Source organism: Nothobranchius furzeri, chromosome 12 (genome assembly GCF_043380555.1).
Source record: "Nothobranchius furzeri strain GRZ-AD chromosome 12, NfurGRZ-RIMD1, whole genome shotgun sequence".
In the NCBI taxonomy this organism is placed as follows: Eukaryota; Metazoa; Chordata; class Actinopteri; order Cyprinodontiformes; family Nothobranchiidae; genus Nothobranchius; species Nothobranchius furzeri.
In genome coordinates, this window is record NC_091752.1 from 63,577,507 (window position 1) to 63,604,705 (window position 27,199).

Consider the following 27,199-nt stretch of genomic DNA (forward strand, 5'->3'; position numbering starts at 1 on the left):
GTTTGGATCTCCATGCGGATGTGACATTTCAGAGAAGAGCGCGACCGCCATTTTGAGCTTTCCCTCAGACTCAACACATCACAAACCACGGGAGGAGTAGGTTCAGGCCAGCGTTGTGTGACCGGGCACATTCCTCAAAACAGACGGGAGGTTAGTTCAAAAATGCAACGAGGCGCAACGTTTTGTTATTTATCGTCGTAGGGCCGCTTCCGGGGGAATTATTGGCGAACTCTCGTCTCCGTGAACTTCCAAATTGACGCTAACATTAGTGGAAATTGGTTTGAATGGATAGCTCTTTCCTCCGCTCTTCCCCGGTCGTTGGGCAGTCGGAGGAGCAATCAGACTGGGGATATCGCAGCCAAAGTTGTTGATTGTCCGCAGCAAATGAGCCTTTGTTTCCATTATTGCGCCTTTATCGCCATTTGGCTGCCTAGTGTCAGGTAGCTCCAGGCTAGTCATAACCGGCTATTTGTTCCTCAAGGTGCAAGTCGCGCTGCGAGTTGCCTTATTGCCCCTCGTTTCCCGGGGTAAAGCCGGATTGATTTAGTTAATTTTAACGGGTCTCCGTCTTCGGAGCCCCCGTCCATCAGCGAGTTGCACCCACCAAAAGCGCCGAGATTGGGCGAATAGCGAGCAAATACGTCCGCGTTTCTCTTCCCGCTCCCCAGCCGACCTCCCCTGCTCACTCCCCGGCGCTGACAGCGGACAAGGCCGAGGTCGTAACAGAGCAGGCCCGGCCGCCTAGGCTCGACCTGTCCACTCCACCTCCACGTCCCACCACACCTCACCAGCAGTCCAGAACCCGGTTCCACAACACCGAATCGAGCCCGGACAAGGTCGAGGGTAACAAAGATAGCAGGGATAACCGCATCACCACCACAACAACTGCCAACATGAACCACCACCACACGCAGCAGCAACAGAAAGCCGGCGAGCAGCAGCTTAGTGAACCGGAGGACATGGAGATGGAAGGTAAGTGGAGAACCCGAGAAGCGTCAAAAGTAAATGTTTTCCAGCGCATGTGTCAGAATGTTACAGCTGCTCATAAATGCATGTATCTTTGTGCAAGCTGAACTCAACGTTACAGTAAACAAGGCCCGGGGATGGCTGGGATAGCCGGTTGCGTTTCTGCTGATTGTGCGTCCGTTGCAGCAAACTTGTGCGTAGCTGACCTCATTTCGCGTTATTAGCAAACTGTTTTATTTCTCTTCGTTCGTTTAGCAACGTCAAGCGGGTTGCATGTCTGGTTATCCAGACATTTAAACATTAGTCTCATAAACAATTCACTGGAGTTAGCTACCACATTCAAAAATAAACCAAACCACTGGGATTTCAGCTCTCCTTACGCACTATCAGAATTATTATTATTTTTCTTCTAAACCACCTGAGTTTATGAACTACGTGTGTTAATTATACACATGGACATAACGAAGTAAATTATTATCGCGTCTCTGTCTGCAACCTCCGGGATGAATTTGATGGGAATGATTCACCGGACTTTTAAACGTGTTTAAGTTTAACTAAAAGGAAGCAGTAGCAGTTAGATATTTTGATAAGTAATAAAATAACGGTCCGGCATGTAACAGTAAGCTAACCTATGAACGGGGGTGACGTTAGCATCGTGTATGCACAAAATGCGGGTGACAAGGTAAGTTATTAATTGATTATACCATTTAATAAAATAGTACACAATTTATTTATACATGAACATTTGATATTTCGGTTGTTTTGAAATTATAACCGTGTCGGGTTTCGTTGGGTGCAGTCTAAACGAGCTCGAAGGCCCGTTTCGTTTCTTGCGTTCGCTTGTTAGCATGCTAGCTAGCATGCTACTTAGCCGGTGGTCACAGAGGGGGTGTGTTGTGTTCCAAAATGGTGGCTTGTATTTTGCATCGTTAATTCTCGGCTGTGTTGGGCCTTGGTTTCAATGCCATTACTGATTTTTTAAATTTTTTTATTTTGTCCCTAAACCCAAACCTTTGAATGCACAACGTGCTAGTAACGTCACGCGCCCCGCATTGCTTTTCGTATATTAACTGGTAGTACTGGTTTGCTAATGCTAATGAAGGCCTGCAGATAATTCCGTAACATTCTAATTTTCTTTTGCTCACGGTGACTGCATTTGTGTCTTAAAAATATGAGCCGAGTTGTAAGTTAGCGCCGTGTTGCTTTATTTGGTGATGCGGTTGCGTGTGGCAGTGCTGGCAAGTAACGGTAGTCGGTGCTGCGGTAAGCCAGGCACAGGGGCAGCGCGGGGATTTGCTGGTTCATTGTATGGAGGACCAAAACGGCATGAAGCTCGCCATTTTTAATGATCGTGTGTTTTTGTTACTTGGATTTGGAGTCGGGACAGCCCACCCGAAGCGTGGCAACAGTTTTACACCCAACGACAACACAACCCCGTTTTTATTCTTATCATTTCCCCCAAATGCCAGCTTTGCAGTCAGAATTAGCTCGTGGGAGACCTCAACTTGACTGCGTCATTCAGTCCCAGGGATCTTATCTGATGATGACACACACCATTGTAAGTTTTTAACAATCCGGGTTTCGTACGCAGCGTTAGGAAGTATAGAAAACACTATCAAATGTTTTTAATATCTAAAAGTTTGCAATGGATTAAAAAACAAGAACGTGGCTACAAAGTAGAATTTTTTCTGCGTGTCAAGTGAATGAAACATACTGCTTCACATCAGACTGATTCAGACTATTCCATGAGTGTGAGAACCATCTGCTGTCAGAACCATTACAGCTATTGTTTACACTAACATCAAAACCAAGAAGTGTGTTAAAGTTTGAACACCTGACATAACTGCATAAGCATGCATGTGTGTGTTGCATTAACTATTATTATTTTTTAATGCTCGTCTTACTTGTAGCAGGTGCATTTACCAGCTCTTTTGCTTCTGGTTCTCCCTCAGTGCACCAAAGCCTTACAAGGGCAATGAAAACAGGCTGTCATAAGAAACTCTTCATTTTGTCTGACTGCTGCACTCACGCGTGCCGTAGTTCATTTATTATGCCACATATTTGGAAGTGAATTTAATAATTTCTTCATCTCTTTCACTGCTGCACTTGTTACAGGGACATCAGTCTGAAAATAGCTTTAGAAACTTTGAGATTTAGGGTTAATAAAAGCACATAATCATAAAACTCATTTAGTGTTATTTTAATGAAGTTTTCAGGTGTTTCAGCTCGCTGTCTGGATGCTCCCAAGTGCATCCAAGATTCTCCGTAACAATCGTCATAACAGCATCAGTGTTGATGGATTAGAAACAGCTGATTTTTAACTCACAAGGTAAATTTCTTTCAGCTCAGAATAAATAAAGCTTTTTATTTGTAAGAGGAAATATAAAAAAAACGATTATTTAAAACCTTTGAGCTCCAGCAGCTATGGCGTTTCAGATTAAGATCAGAATGCTGTGAAAGCTTTCACATGGATTAAATGTTTTTGTAGCAAATATTTATTTTCAGGCTCCTTCCAGAAACACATTTAGGGAGAAATTGAGATGCTTTAAGTTTTTCTTTATAGCAAAAATGATCTGAAATAACTTTTTATAGCCTTTACTTCTAGTGGAATACCCAAACTTGTTTTTGTTGCTGCTTCCTTGGGTAGACGTCCCACAAGTTTCAGACTGGACGGGCAGGACAGGGCTGTCATACGTGTGACTGACAGGACCCATTAGCACAGGGTAATCCACTTGGAGAAAGGAGGTCAGTGTTGTGTGATCAGAACCTTCACCCGAGGACACGAGTCTCAGTGCTGGCTCTTGGAGGCAGAGAGGAGACGTAACATGTTTCTCCAGACCTGCTTCACTCGCGTCATCATTACTCATGTCGTCGGCCCTCTGTAGCATCATTGTCCTCGTCACCAGAGGTCACTCTCTCCTGCAGCCAAACCAAAACACCCATGACTGTGTCATCAGTGTGTTCAGGGTAGGGATGCACCGATACTGGTATCAGTGCCGATACGATACCGATAAGTTAATCGGTGCCAGGAACCGATGCCAATGCAGTTGCTTGAAAATGGCTTCACTGTAACTTGTCATTTGTGCTCACCTAATATTTTAGTTTTGTGATGATTTCTATTCATATGTTTTACTTTGTATCTACCTCACATGCTTTTCCTGTTGAAAGCAGAGAAGAAAATAAAATCTGTATTCCAAATCACTGCATTTTTTGTGTGGTAGCAGTATCGGTATCGGCGAGTACTCAGATCCAAGTATCGGTATCGTTTCGGTTTGGAAAAAGGGGTATCGTTGCATCCCTAGTTCAGAGTGTCGAGTCGTCTCCTTTTGACCAGAAATTTGTTATTGTTTGTGTTCCTTTTGTTTAAAAGGTGACTCTCAGCCCAGGATTGTTTCTGTAATTATCCGTCCTGCTGTTTGGATAGTTTTATCTTTTTACACACGCGCTCGCAGCTTGGGAAACCTTCGCCATGCTGTCTCAGCATGGTTTTCCTAGCTGAGTGTGTTTTGGGGGCGTTCCTTTTCTGCTTAATTTTTATTCTGAGTAAAGTCTCAACTACTTAATGGATTTGGAACAAGATAATATACGAAATAAGCATAATTTGGTGAAACTATGCTGGAATGTAAAAGGTTGCTGCTTTAGGTAAAACTTTAGTGTTGAGATGATTGTTGCAGATCCTCAGCCAGTTAGAAATCACTGTTGCTATTATTACTAGGGATGCACAATATATCAGCATCAATATCCGTATCAGCTGATGTTAGTCATTTTTTAACATATCTGTATCAGTCCAATAAATAAAACTGGGCCGATATTAACAACCAATATTTTTTCCTCCGTGTTTCCAGTTCTTAATGTTTCAGAGGGTGAGGGAATGATAGGTATTTGTTTAGTCATGTTACAGTGGTTGTAATCATTTCAGAAGCGTAAACTTGTGTGTACTTAATAACGTAAACTCGACTTTTAATAGTTTTCATTCTATCCCAAATCTGCTGACTTTTGAAGCATCAATGTCGGCAAATATCGGTTATCAGCCACAACAGTGAAATTAATGTCTATCGGCCTAAAAATTCCATACCAGTGCATCGCTAATTATTACACCTGTCTCCCTTCCTGTTCCAGCTGGGGACACAGACGACCCTCCAAGAATTCCTGCTAACCCAGTGATCAATGGGAATGTGGCCATGGCAGACGGACACAACAACACAGAGGAAGACATGGAGGACGGTGAGGAAGAAAGATGCTTATAGAAACATTAGAATCAGGTTTAATAGTGATGATCACGCTCCTCCTGCTTTAACGCCATAATATAAAGATCATTTTTTTGTTGAAATGATATTTAACTCGGGTAACAATATGATCTGCCTTTTGGGAGCAAATCAGTGATTGAAAGTCATCATTTTTCCTTTACTCTAACATTTGAAATAAAACTTACTTTTAAATATGCATGCTTTAGCCTATTCCTTCCTTTAGGACTAGGTGATCTTGATCAGAATTGTCACTGAGCTAACCCAAAACCAATGCAAGTCTCAGGGTCGGAAGTGATTTTCTGTTTCTCCCACAGACACCAGTTGGCGATCAGAGGCGACGTTTCGGTTTGTGGTGGAACGTTTCAGTCGCCTGAGCGAATCGGTCCTCAGCCCAGCCTGCTTTGTCCGGAACCTGCCCTGGAAGATAATGGTGATGCCCCGGTTCTATCCCGACCGGCCTCACCAGAAGAGCGTTGGCTTCTTCCTGCAGTGCAACGCAGAGTCCGACTCCACGTATGTGACCAGCTTTCACTGTGTTTTTAGCTCAGGAGCTAATAGTTTACAAGGATTGCTAATAAACTTCAGCTAACAACAAACAACTTTATTACAAATGCTTGTTTTCAGTTAAAACCATCCACTGGGTAGGAAGCAGACGCTGCAGAGAGAGGTTCCGCTGCAGTAACTGGAACCCAGATTTATAGGACCATAGCGTTTGAAAAACGGGATTTGCCGCGGCACCCTGGGGAGGATTTTGGTGTTTATAGTAGCACAGCTGAAGCTGGAATAAACTGCCATCTGGCACCTCTCAAACCAAGACGGGATATAGGGAGGTCGCTGGGCGGCCCCCCCGCATGTGACGTACAGGGTCGCGCATTCGGCGTCAGACTGATGAAATTTATTTTTCAGACCTTTAGCTTTGAAGTGACTTGCTTTTTGTCCCGCTTGACGCCCCGCCCCACGTCGAACAGCTGGCTATCTCTCCGTCCCCGTAAAAAGGCGACTAATCTGTTCGTCCGCTCGCATGGCCAAAAGCTCCATGGTCTCCGCGTCCGTCCAGCCGGTTTTCCTTCCAGCTGGCACTCGGCGCGCAGTACACGTGACTAACGCAACCACCCTCTGTTGGAGCTTTCTTCAGCTGAATGAGGATAAGACTGAGATCGTCATCTGTGCCCCAGACAAGCTGGTTCCCAAAGTCAGAGACTCTTGGTCAGCTTGCTTCTCACACCAAACCTGACCAAGTCCTCCAAACACACCCACATCACCCCGCTTCTCCTCCAGCTTCACTGGCTGCCAGTCAACTTCAGGGTTCATTTCAAGATCCTGGTTCTGGTCTATAGGGCCTTACATGGACAAGCACCATCTTACATTGGTGATCTTCTTAGTCCCTACACCCCCAGCAGGTCCCTAAGGTCCAGTGATCAAAGCCTACTGGTTGTGCAGCACCAGGCTAAAGGTCAAAGGTGACAGATCATTTGCTGCTGTGGCCCCCAGACTCTGGAACTCTCTCCCCCTGGGCCTGAGATCAGTGGACTTTAAAAAGCAGCTGAAGACACACTTGTTCAAGCTGGCTTTTGTATGACCTTCTTCACCTCTCTCTCTTTATTCTGTTCTCCCCACCTATTCCACCTTCCTCAGGATCCACCGATTTCCCTTTTTCCTATTCACTCTCTCTCTTTCTTAACATTTTTAAATCACAATTGTCTATTTTTTTGCTCATTTTAAATATATTTGTAACCATTTTCTAAATTATTTTTTTATTTTTACTTTTTGTTTTTGTGAAGCGCCTCGTGGTTTTTGTCTTGAGAGGTGCTATAGAAAATATAGTTTCTTCTTCAGATTACAGTGGAGACGATGCAGCATAAGAAACAATTCATTTAAAGGCTGATGATTACGTCAGGGGTTTAAGTTTAGTTTTAAACAACACTAGGGTTGAGGCAGATCTGAGGTCCTGGGGAAGCTGATTCCATATGTGAGCAGCATAGTAGCTAAAAGCATCTTCACCCTGTTTGGTTCTGACCCAAGGTTCTACCAGCTGATTGTTACCTAAGGATCTCAGAGCCCTGCTGGGTGTATATACGGGAATGAGATCTGACATGTATTTTGGTCTCATGACATTGAGTGAGTTATAAACTAGTAGTAGCACTTTGAAATCTATTCTGTGGTTTACTGGTAACCAGTGTAGGGATCTAAGAACAGGAGTGATGTGCTCCGTTCTCTTGGTTCTTGTTAAGACTCTAGCAGCAGCATTCTGAACCAGCTGCGGCTGCTTCACAGCTTTTTTGGGAAGACCAGTTAGGAGACCATTGCAGTAGTCCACCCGAGTAGCAATAAAAGCATGAAAACATTTCATAAGTCTGGTCTGGACATGAGACCTCTGACTCTTGATATTTGATAAAACGCTGATTTAGTTATAGCCTTAATATGTCCAGAGAAGCTCAGGTCAAAGTCAATAATCACACCAGGATTTCTAATCTGGGTCTTTTTCTTTATTCTAGGGTTGTCACGGTGTGAAAATGTAACCTCACGGTTATTGTGACCAAAATGATCATGGTTTTCAGTATTATCGTGGCATTTTTAAAACGTGTTACATTTTCAGACAACTAAATAAATCCTGTATATCAGGAAAATATTGTCCTCAGTTTGTGTCAAAATTTTTATTTGTAATTATGTTGTTCATTTGTTTACATTTTTCCCCTTTAGTCTTTAAAATACCAATATTTGCCCATAACTTCTTATTTTTTGTCTGTTTGTCATTTTAAAAATATTAGACCAGATGATAGTACTAGGGATGCACCGATACCTCTTTTTTCCAAACCGATACGATACCGATACTTGGATCTGAGTACTCGCCGATGCCGATCACCGATACCAATACTTCCACCACACAAAAAAATGCAATGATTTGGAATACAGATTTTATTTTCTTCTCTGCTTTCAACAGGAAAAGACTGTGAGGTAGATGAAAAGTAAAATATATGAATAGAAATCATCACAAAACTAAAATATTAGGTGAACAGAAATGACAAGTTACAGTGAAGCCATTTTCAAGCAACAGCATTGGCATCGGTTCCTGGTATCGATTGACTTTTACCGATACCGATACTGGTATTGGTATCGGTGCATCCCTACTCAGTACTCAAGTAGCCTTCTAATCAGATACTTTTTTACCCTTACTTGAGTAATAAACCCTATATCAGGAAGATATTGTCCTCGGTTTGTGTCCTTCCAGTGAGCTTTGCAGATGTGGGAAAATGTCATCAGGCAGTAATCATTGTTAAATTCATAATTATTCTCGGAGAGAGACCAACTCTTATCTGCCCCTGGGAGCCCCGTAATGCATAGCGTCATTTAAACATGGGGGTGTCCGCGACACGGTTTATATGCAGGTGGCGGCGCTGCGGCTGTTTTATATAGCGACTCGTTGCATTCTCCCTCAACCCAAATCCTCAGATCACGCATTTTAGCTAAAACGCTAACGTTAGCTTGCCTTCCCTTGACTGTAGAGTTGTGGGTGATGGTCACGCAGATGTGTCATGAGATTTGAAGCGTTGCTGCCTTTCACAGACACTTTTTCTGCACGTGCTGCAAACAGGATAGCCGTCTTCTATCAACCGTCCCTCGGCATTCTTCGAATATCCAAAAAATGCCCGTACTTCCCACTTTGTCTTCTTTGAGGGATAAAAAAATGTCCTGAGCGCTGCCGTCTCCTCCTGTGGCCATTATTTCAGCTTTAGCTTCAAGAAAGTTTTGGTTGTAAACAACAAAGTGCGCATCTGCCGCCGGCAACCTCAGCAGATGATACGGTGGCTGGTAAGGGTCACCGCGCCTACACCGCAGCCACAGTAAACCCACCAAGATAATATAGTTTTTTAAAAAGAAGACGGTTGTTATTATTGCCAACTTTTTTACCGGGGTTTACCGCTACACCGGTTACCGTGACAACCCTTCTTTATTCCCCTGGAGTTAAGCTGAGCAATAACATCCATTCTTACCTTCTTGTTGCCAAAGACAATGACTTCAGTCTTGTCCAGGCACCGACAGGGTGAGTCCAGTTGGCGATAGGGCTAGGTAGACTTTCTTGTAGTTTTCCATGAATGAAATTAGGAAGAAAAGTCTGCGTAGTTGGAATCAAACCTCCAGATGTCCTGTGGTCCCAAGTCTCTCAGTTTTCTGCTAAATTCTGGCTAAACCTTTTAAGCTTTTGTTTTTGTGAAGCGCCTCGTGATTTTTATCTGGAGAGGCGCCATATAAAAGATTGTTTTCTTTCTTTCTTTTCTTTTATATTTATATTTGTTCCTGTTTATAAATTGTTTTCTCTTGATTTACTTTAATGAAGCATGTATGTGACATTGAGATGAGATTTCTCCTTAGTTGGTCTTCTGTGTCTGGATGCCTTTTTGGATGTTTTAGTAAAATCATCCATACAGAACATTTTATAGCGAAAGGATTACAAGAGAAAAACGGAACGAGTCCAAATATCAGGTTGTTCTGTGGCTAGAAGTGATCTCAATTTAAAAATTGTGTTTTTTCAGGTCGTGGTCTTGCCACGCACAAGCCATGCTGAAGATCATCAACTATAAAGATGACGAGAAGTCTTTCAGTCGCAGGATCAGTCACCTGTTCTTCCACAAAGAGAACGACTGGGGCTTCTCCAACTTCATGTCCTGGAGCGTAAGTACACGCACGTCCCGGCAGTTCCTCGTTTAGAAAGATGGTTCACCTGAGCAGGGCTCAGTTTGTTTCTTCATGTTCATTAAAGTCATTCAAAACTAACGGTGTGGTTTTGGCTTGTAGGATGTGACTGATCCAGAGAGGGGCTTCATCGATGACGACAAAGTCACGTTTGAAGTCTACGTCCAGGCAGACGCCCCACACGGAGTGGCGTGCGTACTTTTTAAAACTTTGTAACTTAAAAGGGTTTTTATGGGCTCGATAAACGGGAGGCGACAAACGACCGCCATCAGCGAAATTCGTCGCTTTTATTACCCGACACATGGGAGGCGACCCGCGGCAGCGGCAAAGCCGTCGACGCGTTCTGTTCCATGGCGAAATCGAATCTTCCATTGTTTTGATTTAAATGATTAGATTGGATGTTAAATACATAAACGTTTTTCGTTAGGTTTGCTATTGCTCTAGATCAGGGGTCGGCAACCCGCGGCTCTTTCATCCATCTGATGTGGCTCTCTGTAAACTAAAGAATATTTAATCACAATGTATTTTATTCATGTTTTCATCTGTAGCCAATTCTAAATTTAAAGATTGTCTGTGTAAACAGGTCACCTGCTTGTGCGTAATCAAATGTCTCTATAGGAGCTTTCTGAGCTGAAGAGGATATGAGATTCTGGACTGTTCCTCAGACAGGCTCATGGATGCGTCGCAGTGTTGGAGACAAGGAACAGGGAACATTTTTTGAGTGACAAGTCTCTGAGGGACCGGGTTTAGAAAACACAGAATCTTCCTGCATGGTTCTGGTTCTGTGATGCGCTCCAAGCCCCCGATCTATCTTCAGCTCGCTGTCCACGTTACGCGCGCGCTGACAGCGAGCTGCGCTGAGCTCAGTGTCCATCTCAGGTGTTCTGATGGGAATCTTTTCCTGATTGATGTAGCTACCTCCACGATGTGCGTTAAAATGTCAGCGCATCTGCAGGCTTGAGATTTCTCCGTTAAAATAAATACGGGAAACATCGGGTCAGTGCGAACCCTGCCATTTAACCGTTTTACCTTCTAGTGAAGATTGTTGCAAACAGAAACATTAAACCTGATGAACACCAGAGCCACCACACCGCGCCGTTATCTCCGTCAGTGTAAACAAGGGAAAACAAACTTAATTGTCTTTTCTTACTTTTTCAACAATGTTTAATGCAAAGTTTAGTTCAGTACAAAGGTGAATTACAACAGTCCAACGAGACCGAGCCTGGATTTGTATTCTGAACAGTTATGTGTGATGCCTCAAAAAGCGCCCCTGCTCAACTATTAAAACCACTAGCAGGGTGAGAAAAATCGAAATATTGTAGCACAGACAAGCTTCAAATTTTGGATCAGCTTTATACAAACTGTTTTATTAATTATCTTCTGTTGAAAGATCACTTTGAGGTACATGAGCGACCGGTATTGGTTGTTGTCACCTGTTGTGATCTGTTAAAGCAGCTCTCTGCTGTCAGAGGGTAGGCCCCGCCCACAACGCTGCGGCTGCTGCGGCTCCCAGTGTTTTCTTTACTGTGGGAAACGGGTAATAATGGCTGTTTGATGGGGAAAGGTTGCCGACTCCGCTCTAGATAAAGTTACAAAAACGTTTTGCATTTGTAAAGTACACTTACCTGATGTGTTAATTGTGGCACCAACAATTTCCCATGCCGTGGCCTTTTTCTGAATATCTCTATATTCTTTGGTAGGAATATTGTTCAGTTCTGGGAAATCCGTCACAGCAAGTATCAACTTCTCCTCCATGTTTGCTCGGAGATGTACGGAGCATCCTGTCCACTCATTGGTCAGTGAATGAAACCTCCGTTGATTGGTCCTCATCCGAGCGACAGCAATGAAAAGTAGAAAATATTTAAACTTTCTGGGATTGCGTCGCTGGGTCGCCTGTGCATGACACGTGCGCAAGCGCAAAATTTCACACGCACGTTTTTTGCGTTTCACTTAGTAGGAGGGAGACCCGCGATTATCGCTTTGTTGCGCATGTCTCATTGAAAATGAATGGAGGAGAGGCGATGTCGCCTCCCGTGTGTCGAGCCCATTAGTCTCTTAACTCCAACCTCTGCTCTGCAGCTGGGACTCTAAGAAACACACTGGCTACGTTGGACTAAAGAACCAGGGAGCAACTTGTTACATGAACAGCCTGCTGCAGACGCTGTTCTTCACTAACCAGTTACGGCGGGTATGGGTGCATCTTTACATCAAAGTTATATTTAACTTGAATAAATATCTACAGAAGAGGGTCATGGCCACTGAAAAAAGCTGTTTTTTTTTTCATAATTCAGAGAATGACCTGAAAATTCGGAGAGGCTTTTATTCTGAAATTAAAAACAAAAATCTTCCTTTTCCTCTTCTGTAAATACTAACATTTAAGAGATTTGTTGTTTTTCACAAAACATCATTTTGTATTCATCAGGTTATGAAATAAAGGAAAGTAAAACTATGGGATGTTAATATTTGTCATTCTGTTGTTGAATTTCCATAAAAACAAAAAAGATCCTTAAACCTGCTTTTATAAAAATATATATTAAAAAAATAGTTTTTCAAATCATTCTTAAAGCAGCTTCAATATTATATTAAATGTAATGTTGGTTTGTGACTATCCGTTAGCTCATCAGTCTTCAGGGACATAAACTCTTTCTCCCAACAGAGGCCTTTCAAGGGGCTAAAGTGGGAATTATTTAAAACTTTTGCACAGAAACACTCTTCAAGATGGCTGAAATATCCCTTTAAGTGATGAAAACTAGCAAGCCCCATCAGATGAGGTGTAACTTTGGTGTGGACGTCTGTTCCCAGGCCGTCTACATGATGCCCACGGAAGGCGATGACTCATCGAAGAGCGTCCCCCTTGCGCTGCAGAGGGTTTTCTATGAACTCCAGCACAGCGACAAACCCGTAGGCACCAAGAAGCTCACAAAGTCTTTTGGGTACTTATAATTTTGTGGATCGTAAATGAAAACTAAAGTCTGTGTAAAGTTAAATTTCCTGACATGTGGAATTCTGATCCTAACTGTTTCTGGACTCCTGTTGTGAAGGTGGGAAACACTAGATAGCTTCATGCAGCACGACGTTCAGGAGCTGTGCAGAGTGGTGAGTTCTTAAGTGACCCTTTAAATGATGTGCACCTGTTTTCTGAAGTCACTTACACACACGTGTGTGTGTGTGTGTGTGTGTGTGTGTGTGTGTGTTCTCCAGCTCCTGGACAACGTGGAGAATAAGATGAAAGGCACTTGTGTTGAGGGAACCATCCCTAAACTTTTCAGAGGAAAAATGGTGGTAAGCTCATCCTTCTGTGTCTTTACTTGTTACTTTAGCATTTTTTAATTATTTTGTTTTTTAAGGTGGGCGTGAACATGTGTAATATGTGTTTATGATTCATAAACGGTGTGAAACCTCTGCTTGGCACAGGACACATCTGTGTAAGAATAGAGGGTTAAAATAAGAAGCGACCCTCTGAGAAAGGATATTTTTAACTATCTGGATCATACTTCCTGACCGTGTGTGTGTGTGTGTGTGTGTGTGTGTGTGTGTGTGTGTGTCCTTTTTAGTCGTATATCCAATGTAAGCATGTGGACTATCGGTCTGAGCGGATAGAGGACTACTATGACATCCAGCTTAGCATAAAGGGAAAGAAGAACAGTGAGTAGTAGGAACATCTAATACTTACCTCTGGCATCATAATTTTACTCGTTACAGAAACTAACCTCGGACTGATTTGGTGGATGTTTTACCTAAAAACTCAGGATTTGTGTTTTTTCCACGTCTTGATCTCACGCCATTCTTCTGCTTGTTTTCAGTCTTCGAGTCATTTAAAGATTACGTTGCTACTGAACAGTTAGATGGAGACAACAAATACGATGCAGGAGAACACGGCCTTCAGGTGAGATCACGTTCTAGATCAGCTTGCATAACGTTTGCCCTCATGTGGCTGTCTGTGTCTGCTTGCATGTTGGGTTTCTGGCACTGGCAAAAGCACTGGGTCGTTTTTGGTAAACTCCGAGGAAAAATCCATGGATGTGGAACTGATCGATGAGCTTTTGAAGTTGATCTGAGTTGAGATGGCCACCACAGCTCATCAGCATCAGCCAGTCCTGTTAGACAGATATGGAATTGTAGTTTGATGTTTGCAGAAGCTGAGAGATTTGAGTCCTAAGCAGTCAGCTGAGATCTTTTTGTTCTTCCAGATAAGAGTTTATAACTCTGGAGTCTAATGTAGAGGGAGGTGGATGTTTCTGCAAGGCCTTTTTAAACTTTATTTAAACTATTTCAAAAGCAACATTAGAATTTTCAAATGTGAATGATAGAATCCGTTTCCTCTAAAACAACCAAACAGTCTTCTGTTTTTTTTCTGTTTCATTACAGGAAGCAGAAAAGGGTGTGAAGTTCCTCACTTTTCCTCCGATCCTTCACCTGCAGCTGATGAGGTTCATGTACGACCCACAGACCGACCAAAACATCAAGATTAACGACAGGTAGAACACACACACACACACACCCTTTTTTAGGTTACCAAAAACAATTAGCGTTAGCAAAACAAGGTAAAGAACAACTCTTTTTGTGTTTTAAAAGAACCAAGCAATGCAAGTTGACAAAACACACAGAACGAAAGTACAGAAGATGTTTAAAGTGAAAGATATGTTAATGAGCACAGAGAAATTGTCGACGAACAGCTAAACGTCCGGGTTTCTCATTCTGCAGCACCGGAGCTGACTGCGCCGGTAGCTACAGGTGTTGTGTAGATAAAGGTTAGGCTGCTGGCTGTGGCGCCGTGTGCCTCCCCCGTCACGGGGACACGCATCTTTCCATGCAGCCGCATAAAGAGGAAGTAAACGAACAGAAATATGAGCAGCTCAGCTACTTTTAAATATATTCATAATATTAACTCGTTTTTTTTTTTATCAGTTTACTTCCTAAACAAGATAAACTAAGGGAATGACAGAAATACAGAAAGAAAGAAATACCCAAATAATAATAAAGAAATCAAAGGATAACTTGGACACATTTTCCCTTTTTTCTTCTTATTTTAATGCTTTGCTGAAGTATCGGATCGGTATTTGGTATCGGCAGATATTCAAAAATAAATGACTCTGATGGGGAGCGATAAATGCGATCGGAGCACCCCTAACCTTTTCAGAAGGCAGAGTCATCTAAGATTGTTGTCCTTTGTTGTGTAACAAGCTCTGAGTCATCTCCACTTTAAAGCTGGGAGCACCCGGCTCCTCTTAAGCCGGGCGTCCACTGTGCGACTTTTTCACTTTTTTTGAGCCGATTTTCCACTCGTGCGAGAATCTACGAGATCGGGGCGAGTTTTGCGCTGAGCGTCGTGTAGTGTACAGGGGGTTACGAGAGGCGATTAACACCACGTGATCAGCAATCGTGAGCTCGCACGGACTTCTGGTGTGTTTTTGGCGCCAGCTATTTCCCTACTAGCACACATCGTTCGTTTATATTTCTACACTTTTTTTTTTTTACACAAACAATGAAAAGGATCATCAAGAAAGCATGTTTGTCCTGTTCGTGTCAAATTAAAGTGACCACAAAACACTGATTTACTTTATTTTGTTTTCCTCATCCAACCCCTATAAATCCCTGCGTCGTCCTGCAGCACTACTGAAGCACAACAGACATTAGGGCTGCAACTAACGACTGTTTTAATAGTCGACTAGTCACCGACTATTGAAACGATTGGTTGAGTAATCAGATAATTATTAAGTTTAGCGTGAGATTGCTTTATTAATTGCAGCTTGTTATGTAAGTTATGTATTTCAGCTATATTTATATATATATATATATATATATATATATTTGCTTTAAAATTAAACTATTGATATGTAGGGCTGCACAATATATCGAAAAATTATCGTCATCGGGATAACAGGACGTGCGATAGGCCCATCGCAAAGCACGTCAAAAATGGCGATAAATGTTTGGTTCAACATTTCCATCTGTGTCATACATCAACTTTTTGTAAACCAGCTCTGTTTTTAACGCGGAAGTATTATTTGACCAATCAAATGTAGTCCTGATATGTGGCCAGTCAGATGGGTCTGTCACGTAATACGCCCGCCCCCTACATAGACCCTTTTGGAAAGCAACACCCGAACATTAGCGGCGCCGTTCCCTTGTTCGTCATGCTGGCTCAGAGCAACGAACGCACTTTGTGCTGAGGTTTCTGGAATCAGCGCTGCTTTCAAACGTGAACGTGAGTCCGCTCGGTGTCGTTAATCGTTTTTACCGGGCTGACTCCGACATGTGCCGGTGAACCAACCCACCTTCATGTTGCTAGTGTTCCACCGGGTGGTGATGTTAGCCCCAGGCTCCGGTTAGCTTCCAGCTAAAAGGCTGCAGCACTCTCCTCCCAGTCCCACCCTGCTAAAGAGGGCCTGGAAAAGTTCCCCCACACATCAAAGTGATTTTTCCTTTATGAGCTTTTATAACCTTGTTAATCAGGATAGTTGATTTGCTGCTGCACATAAACTGTCAGTCAGAAGCTCTGCTAGCTGGTTATCTTAGAGGAGCTAGTTCAATTTGTTAGCTTGTTATCAGAATCATAGTTGCAGTTTCATCATCTGAGCTGCTTTTTGAGATCCAGGTAAACTTGTTCAATTTGGGGTTAAAAACAAACATTTTCACATATTTTCCATGTAGTTTTTTGCCAGTTCCTCTTCTGAAAGGTAGACGATTGTTTTTCTCTTTCCCTCAGAAAATCTTAATATTCTCCTAGTTTGGCCCAGCACAGTTCACTTCCCAGTTGCAGCAACAGCCTTATATCATAACCACATAAGTGGAGAGAATGCTCAGTAGCAATGAGAGAATTTGCTGTTGCATTTAAGTGATGTTAACTATTATTTAACATTTAAACTTTCTGATTTTATTTATTCAGAAACCCTGGTAAGGGATGTTTTTCTGTATTTGGAGCATCAGAAAAAGTTTTTTGGTGGAGGTGATGTTTTAAAGTCACTGAGAAACTGCGTGCATGCAGTTTGTTGTTTTGCTGCTAATACAGTAGCAGGTGCAGCTGCATATGTTTGCAATAAAAATGTTATGTTGTAATGGAATTCATGCATTAGTTTTTGTTTGCTTTGAACCCAGAGCAGACGTCACACGCCAGACGACATCAACATTGCATACTTTAGTATTTGTTCATTTATCATGAGTAATATCGATATCGCAGTATTAAGCACTGTTATCGAACATCGCAGGTTTTCCTAATATCGTGCAGCCTTAGTGATATATATATATTTTTTGGATGAAATATTTCTGTTCATTTTAAACGATTACCTTCAGAATCTGTGTACTGTATTTCTGCTCCATCAAGTGGTGAAATGGGTTCTGGATGGCAGGATGTAGTGTGGATTGAACTGGGTTATCATTTGTTGAAACCCAGCACCATCCACCATGGAGAGCGTTCTCATATCATAGATCAGCATCTGCAACACTGATTCGGTTAGGGCAGTCGCCTGTTGCGGGGTGCACGTCTGCTTCTTTTGCAGAAAGGGGTTCATGGTGGCTCTCTTCTTCAGACTGCATGCATTTAATTTAAAATACTTTTGTCAGGCACAGTCGGGCATAACATTAAATCTCTATTTTTTTAAAGCGAAAATACGTACAACGTACATCCAAAACAAAACGTATTGGCTTTTGTGTTATTTAAATCTTACCGAGGTGAGTCAGACTCTGTTTCATTCGGCTGTCCGACGTGCTTTCTCTTTAAGTGTTCATGCATCTTCGAGGTGCTGCCGTGATACGCGAGGACTGCTTTGCATATAATGCAGGTTATCTTTTTATTCGCCGAATCCAGGCTAGAATGCTCCCAAACTTCAGATGTTTTGGTACGCGTAGCTGCTGTGTTGGACGCCGCCATTTCTGTTAGTTGGCGCTCAGCAGAGACGCTATTGCGCATGTGCGACTCTCGGCAGAGATTGTAATGAAGTGAGATGCCTCACTCGGTCAGAAAAAACTCGTCTGGCTACAACGTCGACTATTGTCTATTTGTCGACAACATCGACGAATCATTGCAGCCCTAACAGACATAAGTAACAACACAGGAAAAGTCTGGCGTGTTGTGTAAAAACTGCAATTTTTAGCATATTTTTAGGTCCGACGTGTTGCTACCACACACACAGCGTGAGCAGTCAGGACGCACCCGAGAACTGGGTCGTACAGCGTGAGCACATGACTTGTGAGATTTGCTCTGCGAGGAAGTCGTACAGTTTGAGCTGAAGCTGATCGCTACAAGTGAAAACGTCGCAGTGTCCGCCCGGGATTAGGGCCTTGCACTCAGACATGGGTGTGGAACAGCATTTGAATATAATCATGACTGAATAAGCTAGCCTTTTCTCCCTAATCATTTACAGTTGTCTGATATTTAACTGGTCCTGGTTTCTCCTCAATAGATTTGAGTTTCCAGACCAGTTACCTCTGGATGAGTTCCTCCAGAAGCCGGACTCCAAGGATCCTGCCAACTACATCCTGCATGCGGTGTTAGTACACAGTGGGGACAACCACGGCGGTCACTACGTTGTCTATCTCAACCCTAAAGGAGACGGCAAAGTGAGTGACAAGGAACCAATAGTGAGAACAAATTTTTTTATGCACCTTTCACAAAATGTTCTGTTATTGGTCGGTTTTAGCTTCGCAAACATCTAAAAATGTTTAAAGAGGTCAAAGCTAAACGGTCATAAATGTAGAAAATGTCAAAGATCAGGTTTGATTCCATGTGTTTAGATTCTGAGTCATGACACAAACCGACACCTGCCTGTTGTTGAACGTTACCCATTCTCTTAAAAATGAAATGTTTCTCAGGTTTAATTAGGTGTTTTTTTGTTTTTGTTTTTTTGTGTGCAGCATTGTCAAAAGAGCACTTTCACCCCACTGATCTTTAATTATTTAGTTTGTTGTGTACAGACTTGTGTTTAATTTTAGCTCCAAAGGTTCTCGTTACACTTTGGTTAATATAAATGGGATAAGTGGCACGTTCTGTGTTTTGTTTGTGAAACATCCCTTTAGTCCGTGATGCTTCTGACCCTCCCCTTGTCTTTCTGGTCTGTCCCGTTCTCACCGATCCTCCATGTTTGTCTGCAGTGGTGTAAGTTTGACGACGACGTAGTTTCCCGGTGCACCAAGGAGGAGGCCATAGAACACAACTACGGTGGGCATGACGACGACCTGTCAGTCCGCCACTGCACCAACGCGTACATGTTGGTCTACATTCGTGAGTCCAAGCTGAGTGAGTAACGTCATCTCCTACAGTCTGAGCTAAGCTAAGCTAATGTAGCCAGGAATGGATTAGGGACTTCCTGTCTGATGCTCCATCATACTGAGCACGGGAGCTCCGCAGGGATGTGTATTCAGTCTCTCCTGATTCACAGCTGCTCTGCTAAGTTTAGCTCAAACCAGCTCATTACATTTTCTAATGTCACAACATTGGTGTGACTCGTCAGGACTGATAAAATAGCGTCTTACAAAGCTGAGTAGGAACTCTTACTGAGCTGGCATCATTTCTCAGGAGATGGAGGAGTGTGACAACTCCATCTTCCACTCTTAGCACCAGGTACATTTTAGTAGAACAGCAGCGTCGATGAGGGGAAGACTGCATCCTGTATAAAAAATGGCTGAGAAAGTCGTTAGGGTCTGAAGCTCTTATTTAGATTTTATTTTCCTCGTCACACAACTGTACCAAAATCACTCATGATGACTTTGGTCCTTCAGCAGAATCTCTAGTAACACATGTAGACCAGAGAAGGTTCCTGTCATCACATCTTATAGACTCAAAAGGACAAATGACTTGAAACTATATTAGATGACTGATACATGTGTACCAGGCAGGTTATAGAAGTTCAAAGTTGTGACTGGTCCCACTTCTCCTGTCCCAGGCGAGGTGCTCCAGCCCATGACCGATGTGGACATCCCTCAGCAGCTGGTGGAGCGCCTGCAGGAGGAGAAGAGAGTGGAGGCGCAGAAGAGAAAAGAGCGCCAGGAGGCTCACCTCTACATGCAGGTCCAGGTAAGAAAGCGTAGCTGTTGAGTTGAAGAACTGTTTTCACTTCTTATGGGGTCTTCTTCCTGTTCCTGTTTGTGTTTATGATGCAAAACCTTCAGCTGTGGAAGTTTACTGGGTCAGAGTGGGAGCTTTTCCAGCATGAAGGAACCATGAATACCGCTCCAGAACTAACGTCTACCACAGCTTACCTGTTGGGTGACTTTAGCCAGTGAAAAGGGATAAAATAGAGGAGCTGAGATGTTACTTCTCTGCCACCTTGTTGTTGTTGTTGTCAGTGTTTTATTTGTGGTATAATTGTAAACAGACAAAAAGCTTATGAGCAACACTGGAGTGATGCAGAGTTTATAATGCGGTGTGGCCCTTCCACTGCTGGAAGAGTTAACCAAGGGCTTTCAGACACGTGTTGCTAGGAGTGTAACGGTACATGCATTCAATTTACTTCAAGCAAAGTTTTATTTAAATGTAATTAAAGACATTTATACAAAAGAAAACCGTTTTTTTCCCCAACTTTGTTCCCTCACTGCAACCCGAATGAACCGAACCGGGATTTCAGGCGTTCCGCTGCATCCCTACTTGATGCCGATGTTTACGATCAGTGACTGAAGTCGTTCATCTTCCTCCTTGTGGCAGATGGTGACAGAGGACCAGTTCTGTGGTCATCAGGGCAATGACATGTACGACGAGGAGAAAGTCAAGTACACAGTGTTCAAGGTCCTGAAGAGCTCCACCTTGCAGGAGTTTGTCCAGAACCTGTCCCAGACCATGGTGAGTGACCCGAGTGTGTGATGTGGGACCGTGTCATCCAATCATCAGGAGCTTTAACACTTCCTGTTTTCACTCATTTTAAAACGCGTCACAAGTCTGAAAGAGAAGGCTTGCTGATTTTCCTGTTTTCTTACCCCCCCACACACACACACACACACACACACATGCACACTTCACTGTGTTTTCTCAGTTTGATTGTCAGATGTCACAAAAGAAGCATACACGCGTAGATACAGTTTTGTTGAATCACCATTCGCGTCTCATTTATTTATTGGATTCCAGATTTTTCCTGTGAACGATAAGCCCCATAAAGACTGCTGTGTCTTTGTGCTGCAGGGTTTCCCACAGGAGCAGATGAGGCTGTGGCCCATGCAGGCCCGTAGCAACGGAACCAAGCGACCCGCCATGCTCGACTACGAGGCTGACAGCAGCAAGCCGGTTGGTGTTCCTGGGGGTTATTGAGTATTTATGTTTTAAAGTCCCACACTCGTGTCCTACAGTTGTAGCTGTGTTTTAAACAGTGCAGCTCTTTTATAAGCGCAGCAACGCGAATCACCAGAAAACACTGTTTCAGACGTTTGTATGTTTTTAATTCAGATGATCGACTTGAGCGACAACGAGAACCCCTGGACAATTTTTCTGGAGACGGTGGATCCAGAGTTGGCCGCCAGCGGGGCCACATTACCCAAGTTTGACAAAGACCGTGAGTTCCACACATTCTCTCATGCGGGCACATACCAGGGTTCCCGCTGGGTCGTAAAGGTTTAAAAGCATTGAATTTAGGAATTTAGAAATAATACCTTAAAAAGTCTTGAATTTAGACCACTGGGTCTTAAAATGTGTTCTTTATGTAAATTCTTTGTACTGTATTTGTCCTCTAGTTTCATTTGTCAACCACAATCATTTTTATTAAATAACGTAGCGTAAATAAAGAGTAGTGGAACCAATAATGGAGAATGTCGCAACCTCAGCTCCTAACATGGGACGTATTCAGCTCCCGCGCTACAGCAGTGATACAAAACGGTAAAAATAACACAGACCTCCAGCAGAGGAGAAACGCGGAAAATCTCAGCAGACCATGAGAAAGGTTGACTGACGCCTAGGGCTGGGTGTCAGACCTCTGGATCTCTTTGGGACTGAGTGAAAACATTTGGTGGGTACCGATCTCAGGAAAAAAAAAGTATTAAAATGTCCCTGTGGGCCACCGCGGGTCACATGACTGATCCCGAGTCATGGTATGAGTAGAGGAGACACTTCTCTGCAGTTTACAGATAGAAATGCAAAAAGTCTCAAAAGTTTGGGTGCTTTTTGCAAAAGTAAACAGCAGCTAAATGCAACACAGGCGAGAAGTTTGTACAGCAAAAATCAGGAATAGTAGCAATATAACAAAGCACCTCCTCGTGCAGAGCATCGTCTTGAGTAGCGATGGGTACCGAATTCGGTACCTTTTAAGGTACTGACCGAATTCCACAGTACCGACTGAGCACCGATTCACGTCATTTGAAACAGTGCCTCGTTTCGGTAACCGTCCTTCATAATGAGAACTTGCCTAAACAGCTGCGCATGCGCAAGAGAGTTACGTCACTCGCTGCGAGCCAGTTGTAAACAGAGCAGCATGGTAGAAAGAACGCACGCTAAAGCTTGGGTCCACTTAACTAAATGTGATGGGTTACTGGGTGATGATGAAACCAGCGACAACGATCTAAGTGTGACATCCTCATCTTAATCTGCTCCGGTAGGTAAATAAAATGTTTAAGATAACGTTAGCTTGATATGTTAGCTTCCGTTCTGCTAAGGGTGCGTTTGCTTTCTCCTCGGAACTCCGAATTTCCGACTAGAAGAACATGAACGCGCTCTAAAGTTTGGCTTCACTTTACTAAATGCGACGGGTGATTGGGTGAAGACGAAACCAGTGACAACGATCTAAGTGTGAGGCATCATCGTTTTAATCTGCTCCAGCAGCTAAATAAACTGTTTAAGATAACGTTAGCTTGGTATGTTAGCTTCCATTGCCACCGTTATCAGCTAATGGTGCATTCGCTTTCTTCTCGGAAATTCTAACTTCCCAGTAGGAAAAATCAAATGAAAAAAGACGGTAAAAGGAATGAAGATACACAGTAAATTTAGTTCACAGTAAAGATGTTTGCTTCAGTTTAATTATCAGCTTATAAAACTACAAGGACCGATGTTAAAATACAAACAGTTGAATGATATTTATTGTGATATTTATCAAATATGGTTATATATTGAGAAAAAAATATATTTAATTATAAAAGAGAATTAAAATATTAAACACTCAAAAGTATCGAAAATTGGTACCGTTAAGTACCGGTATCGATTCCTAGGTACCGGGAATTAGTACCGAATTGATTCAAATGTCAAAGGTACCCATCCCTAGTCTTGAGAGCCGAAACATGGAAAGTCTTTGGCTGCCAAAAAGTAAACTTGAATCCATCATCTTCCAAAACCCTGGAGGAGTCTGAGGATGGAGGCTGATAAAAGCAGAAATAGGACATTAAACCACCTTGCCTGCAGTTTACCAGCATTATTACTACTGTTACTGACATAATGGGAAGCATTAGTCTAGTTTTATACATACATTTCAATTTTGTGCCTTTAATGTTTGCATTGTAGCTTTTACTTTGGAAAACATATACAAGTAAAGTATAATAAAAATAAATATAATATAAACAATAAGAACAAAACCTTTTGTTTGTTACCCTCTCTTTAAATAAAAAATATATAGATTTCAACAGAAGTATTAAGGTACTGCCATCAAAAACCAGGTTATCGTTAAACATCAATAGATATCTCCTGGTACCCAGCCCTACTGATGCTGTTATATTTGAGACACGTGTTTTACGTTGCCTAGCTACCCTTTCTGTGAACCGCTCTGCTACTGTTCTCTACTGAGTGTTTTGGCAAATATATAATAAAAAAGAAGATAAATAAAAGAACACAAGTTCAAGGATTTGTTTTTGCCGGTCGGTCTGTGAAATAATTATTTACATAAGTGGTCTTGACAAGGTCTTAAAAAGTCTTGAATTTAACTTGATGAAACCTGTAGGAACCTTGACAAACCAGTAAAAATGTTTAGAGCCATTTTGTGTCTGTTTACAAAGATAGTTACTATTTCACCTGTGGTAGATGCTTCTTCAGCTGCTTTTATTGGAAGGAATGTGGTTTAGGTTTGACATGAGCTAGCTACTAGCTCAGCCTTAGCTAACACAGCATTCTTAAAACGGCTCCAGTCCCTAAAACTCCTCATTACATGGATGTTTTAGGAGAAGTAATCAGAAAATCCTGTGGCCAACAAAAGTGCTGCATTTAACTGCAGCTGGTGATATTTATGCCACACATGCAGAAATACTTGTGTAGAGTTTTAATGATGTCACAGCTGACATGTGGAGCTTTGTTGCACATCAGAGGCAACCCCTAACCCTGAATTCTGTTTTTGTTACGGAAAATCTTCTTTCTTTTGTCACATTTTGGGAGGCAGAAGTACTAGTTACGAGTACAAATACTTATGTTTGAGTACATGTTGATACCAAGAACTGATAAATGTCGCAACACTTAAAACAAGCCTATAGGTTATTCTCATTAAAGGGTCTTTACGAAGTTTTGAATTTTTATGCTCGCGATTGCCCCCTCAGGCCAAAAGCGTAACGGCAGCTTCAATAGTAGGCTCGTGCACGAGGCGCGCATGCTGTACGTGCACACTCCTTAACGAAAATAACAGCTGAGACAGTCCCTTGTGTGTGTGTGTGTGTGTGTGTGTGTGTGTGTGTGTGTGTGTGTGTGTGTGTGTGTGTGTGTGTGTGTGTGTGTGTGTGTGTGTGTGTGTGTGTGTGTGTGTGTGTGTGTGTGTGTGTGTGTGTGTGTGTGTGTGTGTGTGTGTGTGTGTGTGTGTGTGTGTGTGTGCGCGTGTGTGTGTGTGTGGGTGTGTGGCCCGGAGGACAGAGGACAGAAGAACGCGCAGCTAATTAAATAATTTGGTTCTGTACCTTTCTCTTCAGCACAGCCGACAAAGGTTTAAGATGGGTCAGTCCTCCTGCATGCTCAGATCATTCCCTTCCCATGCTTGAAAAATTGTTCCAAAATGAAAGTTGAACCCACATCTTTTTTATCTGTGAATTCAATGCCATTCGGCGAGTCTCAAATAAAAATTTGGGCATCTTACTGTAAAAAAATATACCATTAATGTAAAAAATAAACTCTAAATAAATTATGTTCACATCCAGAATTGAACCCAGGTCTTCTGCACGAGAGTCCGATGTCTTCTTAGGTGAGCTAAAGCGCCGTTGATGTACTTTGTATCTGTAACATTTATATCCTTGATGACAGCTGAAACAACGTTCAAAGAACGGTTCGGAGCGAAAATGGCTATTTTGTTGCTAATTTGCAGGAAATATCTAGAAGAAAGTTCTACAGAAAGTAGATCAGACTTATGTTAAGCATAATTCTGCGCACACGAAGATGCATAAGAGACCTGGATGATGAAGCTCAATGGTTAAAGGAATCACTGAAGCGGTGTGAAGCGCTCCGTCGCGCGTCTAGGAGACGGTACCGTAGGAGGCGAGCTGCCATGGTTCGCCGCATGCTACAGGAGCGAGCTATCTAGGTGCACACAGCGTCCCCCGGTCACCCCCTCCTCCCTGTCCAGAACTCGACCTCACCAGTCTGAAGCAGCCACCTTGTCCGTAACAAGTCCGGACCTGTTACTAGGGGCTTTGTCCGGTTTAATTACGGAAAACGTTATCCGGATGTATTCAGACACAAAGGTCTTACGGACAGAGTCCGGAACATTTACGCTTTTCGTGGCCTGTCCGAAGGGGACTTTACTGTGACACAATGTTAAGTTTGAACTCTGCATGTTTTTAACCAGCAGCCACATCTTTTACTGGTTTTACCAAAACTCACTTATTAGATTCAGCCCTTTAAAGAGGGCATACAAGGAAATTTTCCTTTCGTTGTGATCGTTTTATGGTCAATACTAAATACTAAATCCCTCTTATATGACATACTTTCAGCAGCTTTATTCCTGATATTTTCAGAACCTTTCAGAGTGAGCCGTTTCAGGAGCTGGCCACGCCCACCCAGCCCCCTGCTCAGGCTGCTATAAGCCAAGAAGCTCTTGAGAGAAGAGTCGCTGCTCCTCCAGCAGCAATAGAAGTTGTTGTCCCTAAAGTACCTCCTCGGTAGGAATGTCTCCTACTCACTTATGCGATTCTGTTTTTTTGTTGTTGTTGTTTTTTTAGATGATGTCATGTTGTTCTTGAAGATGTACGACCCCAAAACCAGAAGCTTAAATTATTGTGGACATATCTACACACCTATATCCTGTAAAATAAGTAAGTAGCGACCTCCATGCCTGCTTCAGCTGAAGCTCGTCTGTCCAGTACTGTGTGGAGGTTTCATGATGTCATCTTTTCTCGCCGTTACCAGGAGACTTGCTGCTCATCATGTGTGAGAGAGCAGGGTTTCAGCGGGAAACGAGCCTTATCCTCTATGAGGTAACTCGCTGTGGTCTTCATTCTGAAGCTGCCTTTGTCTTTGATGTGTTTCAGTCTGAGAACCTCATGTTGGGATTACAGTCACTACCTTCCTCTGTGTGCTCTAGGAAGTAAAGCCCAATCTAACGGAGCGGATACAGGACTACGATGTCTCTCTGGACAAGGCCCTGGATGAGCTCATGGACGGGGACATAATAGTCTTCCAGAAGTAAGCCTTGTCCCGTGTTAGACTCTGTGCAGCAATAATGACTCGTACACATTCTGGTTGCAATCCTGCCATGATTTAGTGTTCCTCTCGGCACCTTAGAGACAAAAAAGTGTGAATGATCCATCAAAATGTGCGATTCAACCAGGAATGGTGTGTTGTGATTTTCTGGTGCTGCTTAGTTGGATAGAGAAGAAATTCCAGGTAAGCAACGAGGAATTCAGCAAAACAAGTGAGAAGACTCCAAACTGGGTTAGGCTCGAGCGTCTTGATGGGTGTCGGGAACGTGGAGTTTACAGAACTCAACCACCCGAGCTCCGAGGTTTCTGCAAACGAGCTTTTCTCGTTCAAACGTTTCTAAACGTTTCTCATAGAGTCTACGGTGGAATCTCAGGGCTTCGAGTTTCTGTGTTCTGCTCGAGTTTTTTCTGACTCATCGTTGCTCTGACTTTTCCTGCCTACAATTTCCTCTCCTCAACCCCCCCCCCCCCCCCCCCCCCCCCCCGCAGAGACGACACAGAGAACGACAGCAGTGAGCTGCCCACGGCCAAGGACTATTTCCGGGATCTCTACCACCGGGTGGACGTCATTTTCTGCGACAAGACCATCCACAACGACCCGGGCTTTGTGGTCACGCTCTCCAACCGCATGAACTATTTTCAGGTACGATCAGTAGTGACATTTGGCTCTGAGGGGCGATGACTGGGGTGTTTATTTAGAAAAACTGGGTTAGATTTTAGTTGTGCATCAGAATCTCTGTTGTTCTGTGAAGCAGCAGACCGGTTAGGTCACCTGATCACCT

The 27,199-nt window shown here is 43.0% G+C and overlaps 1 protein-coding gene across 5 annotated transcripts in view; it reads left to right on the forward strand.

Annotated features, from left to right (window-relative positions):
• The first annotated feature begins 558 nt into the window (after window positions 1–558).
• Window positions 559–27,199, forward strand: part of usp7 (ubiquitin specific peptidase 7 (herpes virus-associated)) — a 34,603-nt gene continuing 7,962 nt past the window's right edge. The window contains exons 1-22 of one of the 5 annotated variants that reach the window (XM_054750679.2): window positions 559–972; window positions 5,086–5,190; window positions 5,528–5,726; window positions 9,746–9,884; window positions 10,008–10,096; window positions 11,985–12,093; window positions 12,708–12,838; window positions 12,947–13,001; window positions 13,107–13,187; window positions 13,460–13,550; window positions 13,709–13,791; window positions 14,274–14,383; window positions 18,308–18,485; window positions 18,996–19,140; window positions 19,787–19,917; window positions 20,545–20,679; window positions 21,016–21,117; window positions 21,277–21,382; window positions 25,938–26,030; window positions 26,125–26,192; window positions 26,300–26,400; window positions 26,907–27,060. In XM_054750679.2, the coding sequence (XP_054606654.1) occupies window positions 894–972; window positions 5,086–5,190; window positions 5,528–5,726; window positions 9,746–9,884; window positions 10,008–10,096; window positions 11,985–12,093; window positions 12,708–12,838; window positions 12,947–13,001; window positions 13,107–13,187; window positions 13,460–13,550; window positions 13,709–13,791; window positions 14,274–14,383; window positions 18,308–18,485; window positions 18,996–19,140; window positions 19,787–19,917; window positions 20,545–20,679; window positions 21,016–21,117; window positions 21,277–21,382; window positions 25,938–26,030; window positions 26,125–26,192; window positions 26,300–26,400; window positions 26,907–27,060 (2,484 nt within the window). In that variant the 5' untranslated portion in view covers window positions 559–893. Of the gene's footprint in view, window positions 973–1,564; window positions 1,649–2,416; window positions 2,525–5,085; window positions 5,191–5,527; window positions 5,727–9,745; window positions 9,885–10,007; window positions 10,097–11,984; window positions 12,094–12,707; window positions 12,839–12,946; window positions 13,002–13,106; window positions 13,188–13,459; window positions 13,551–13,708; window positions 13,792–14,273; window positions 14,384–18,307; window positions 18,486–18,995; window positions 19,141–19,786; window positions 19,918–20,544; window positions 20,680–21,015; window positions 21,118–21,276; window positions 21,383–25,937; window positions 26,031–26,124; window positions 26,193–26,299; window positions 26,401–26,906; window positions 27,061–27,199 lie in introns of those variants that run through there. The other 4 variants (XM_054750680.2, XM_054750681.2, XM_054750682.2 and 1 more) reach the window with 4 other exon arrangements.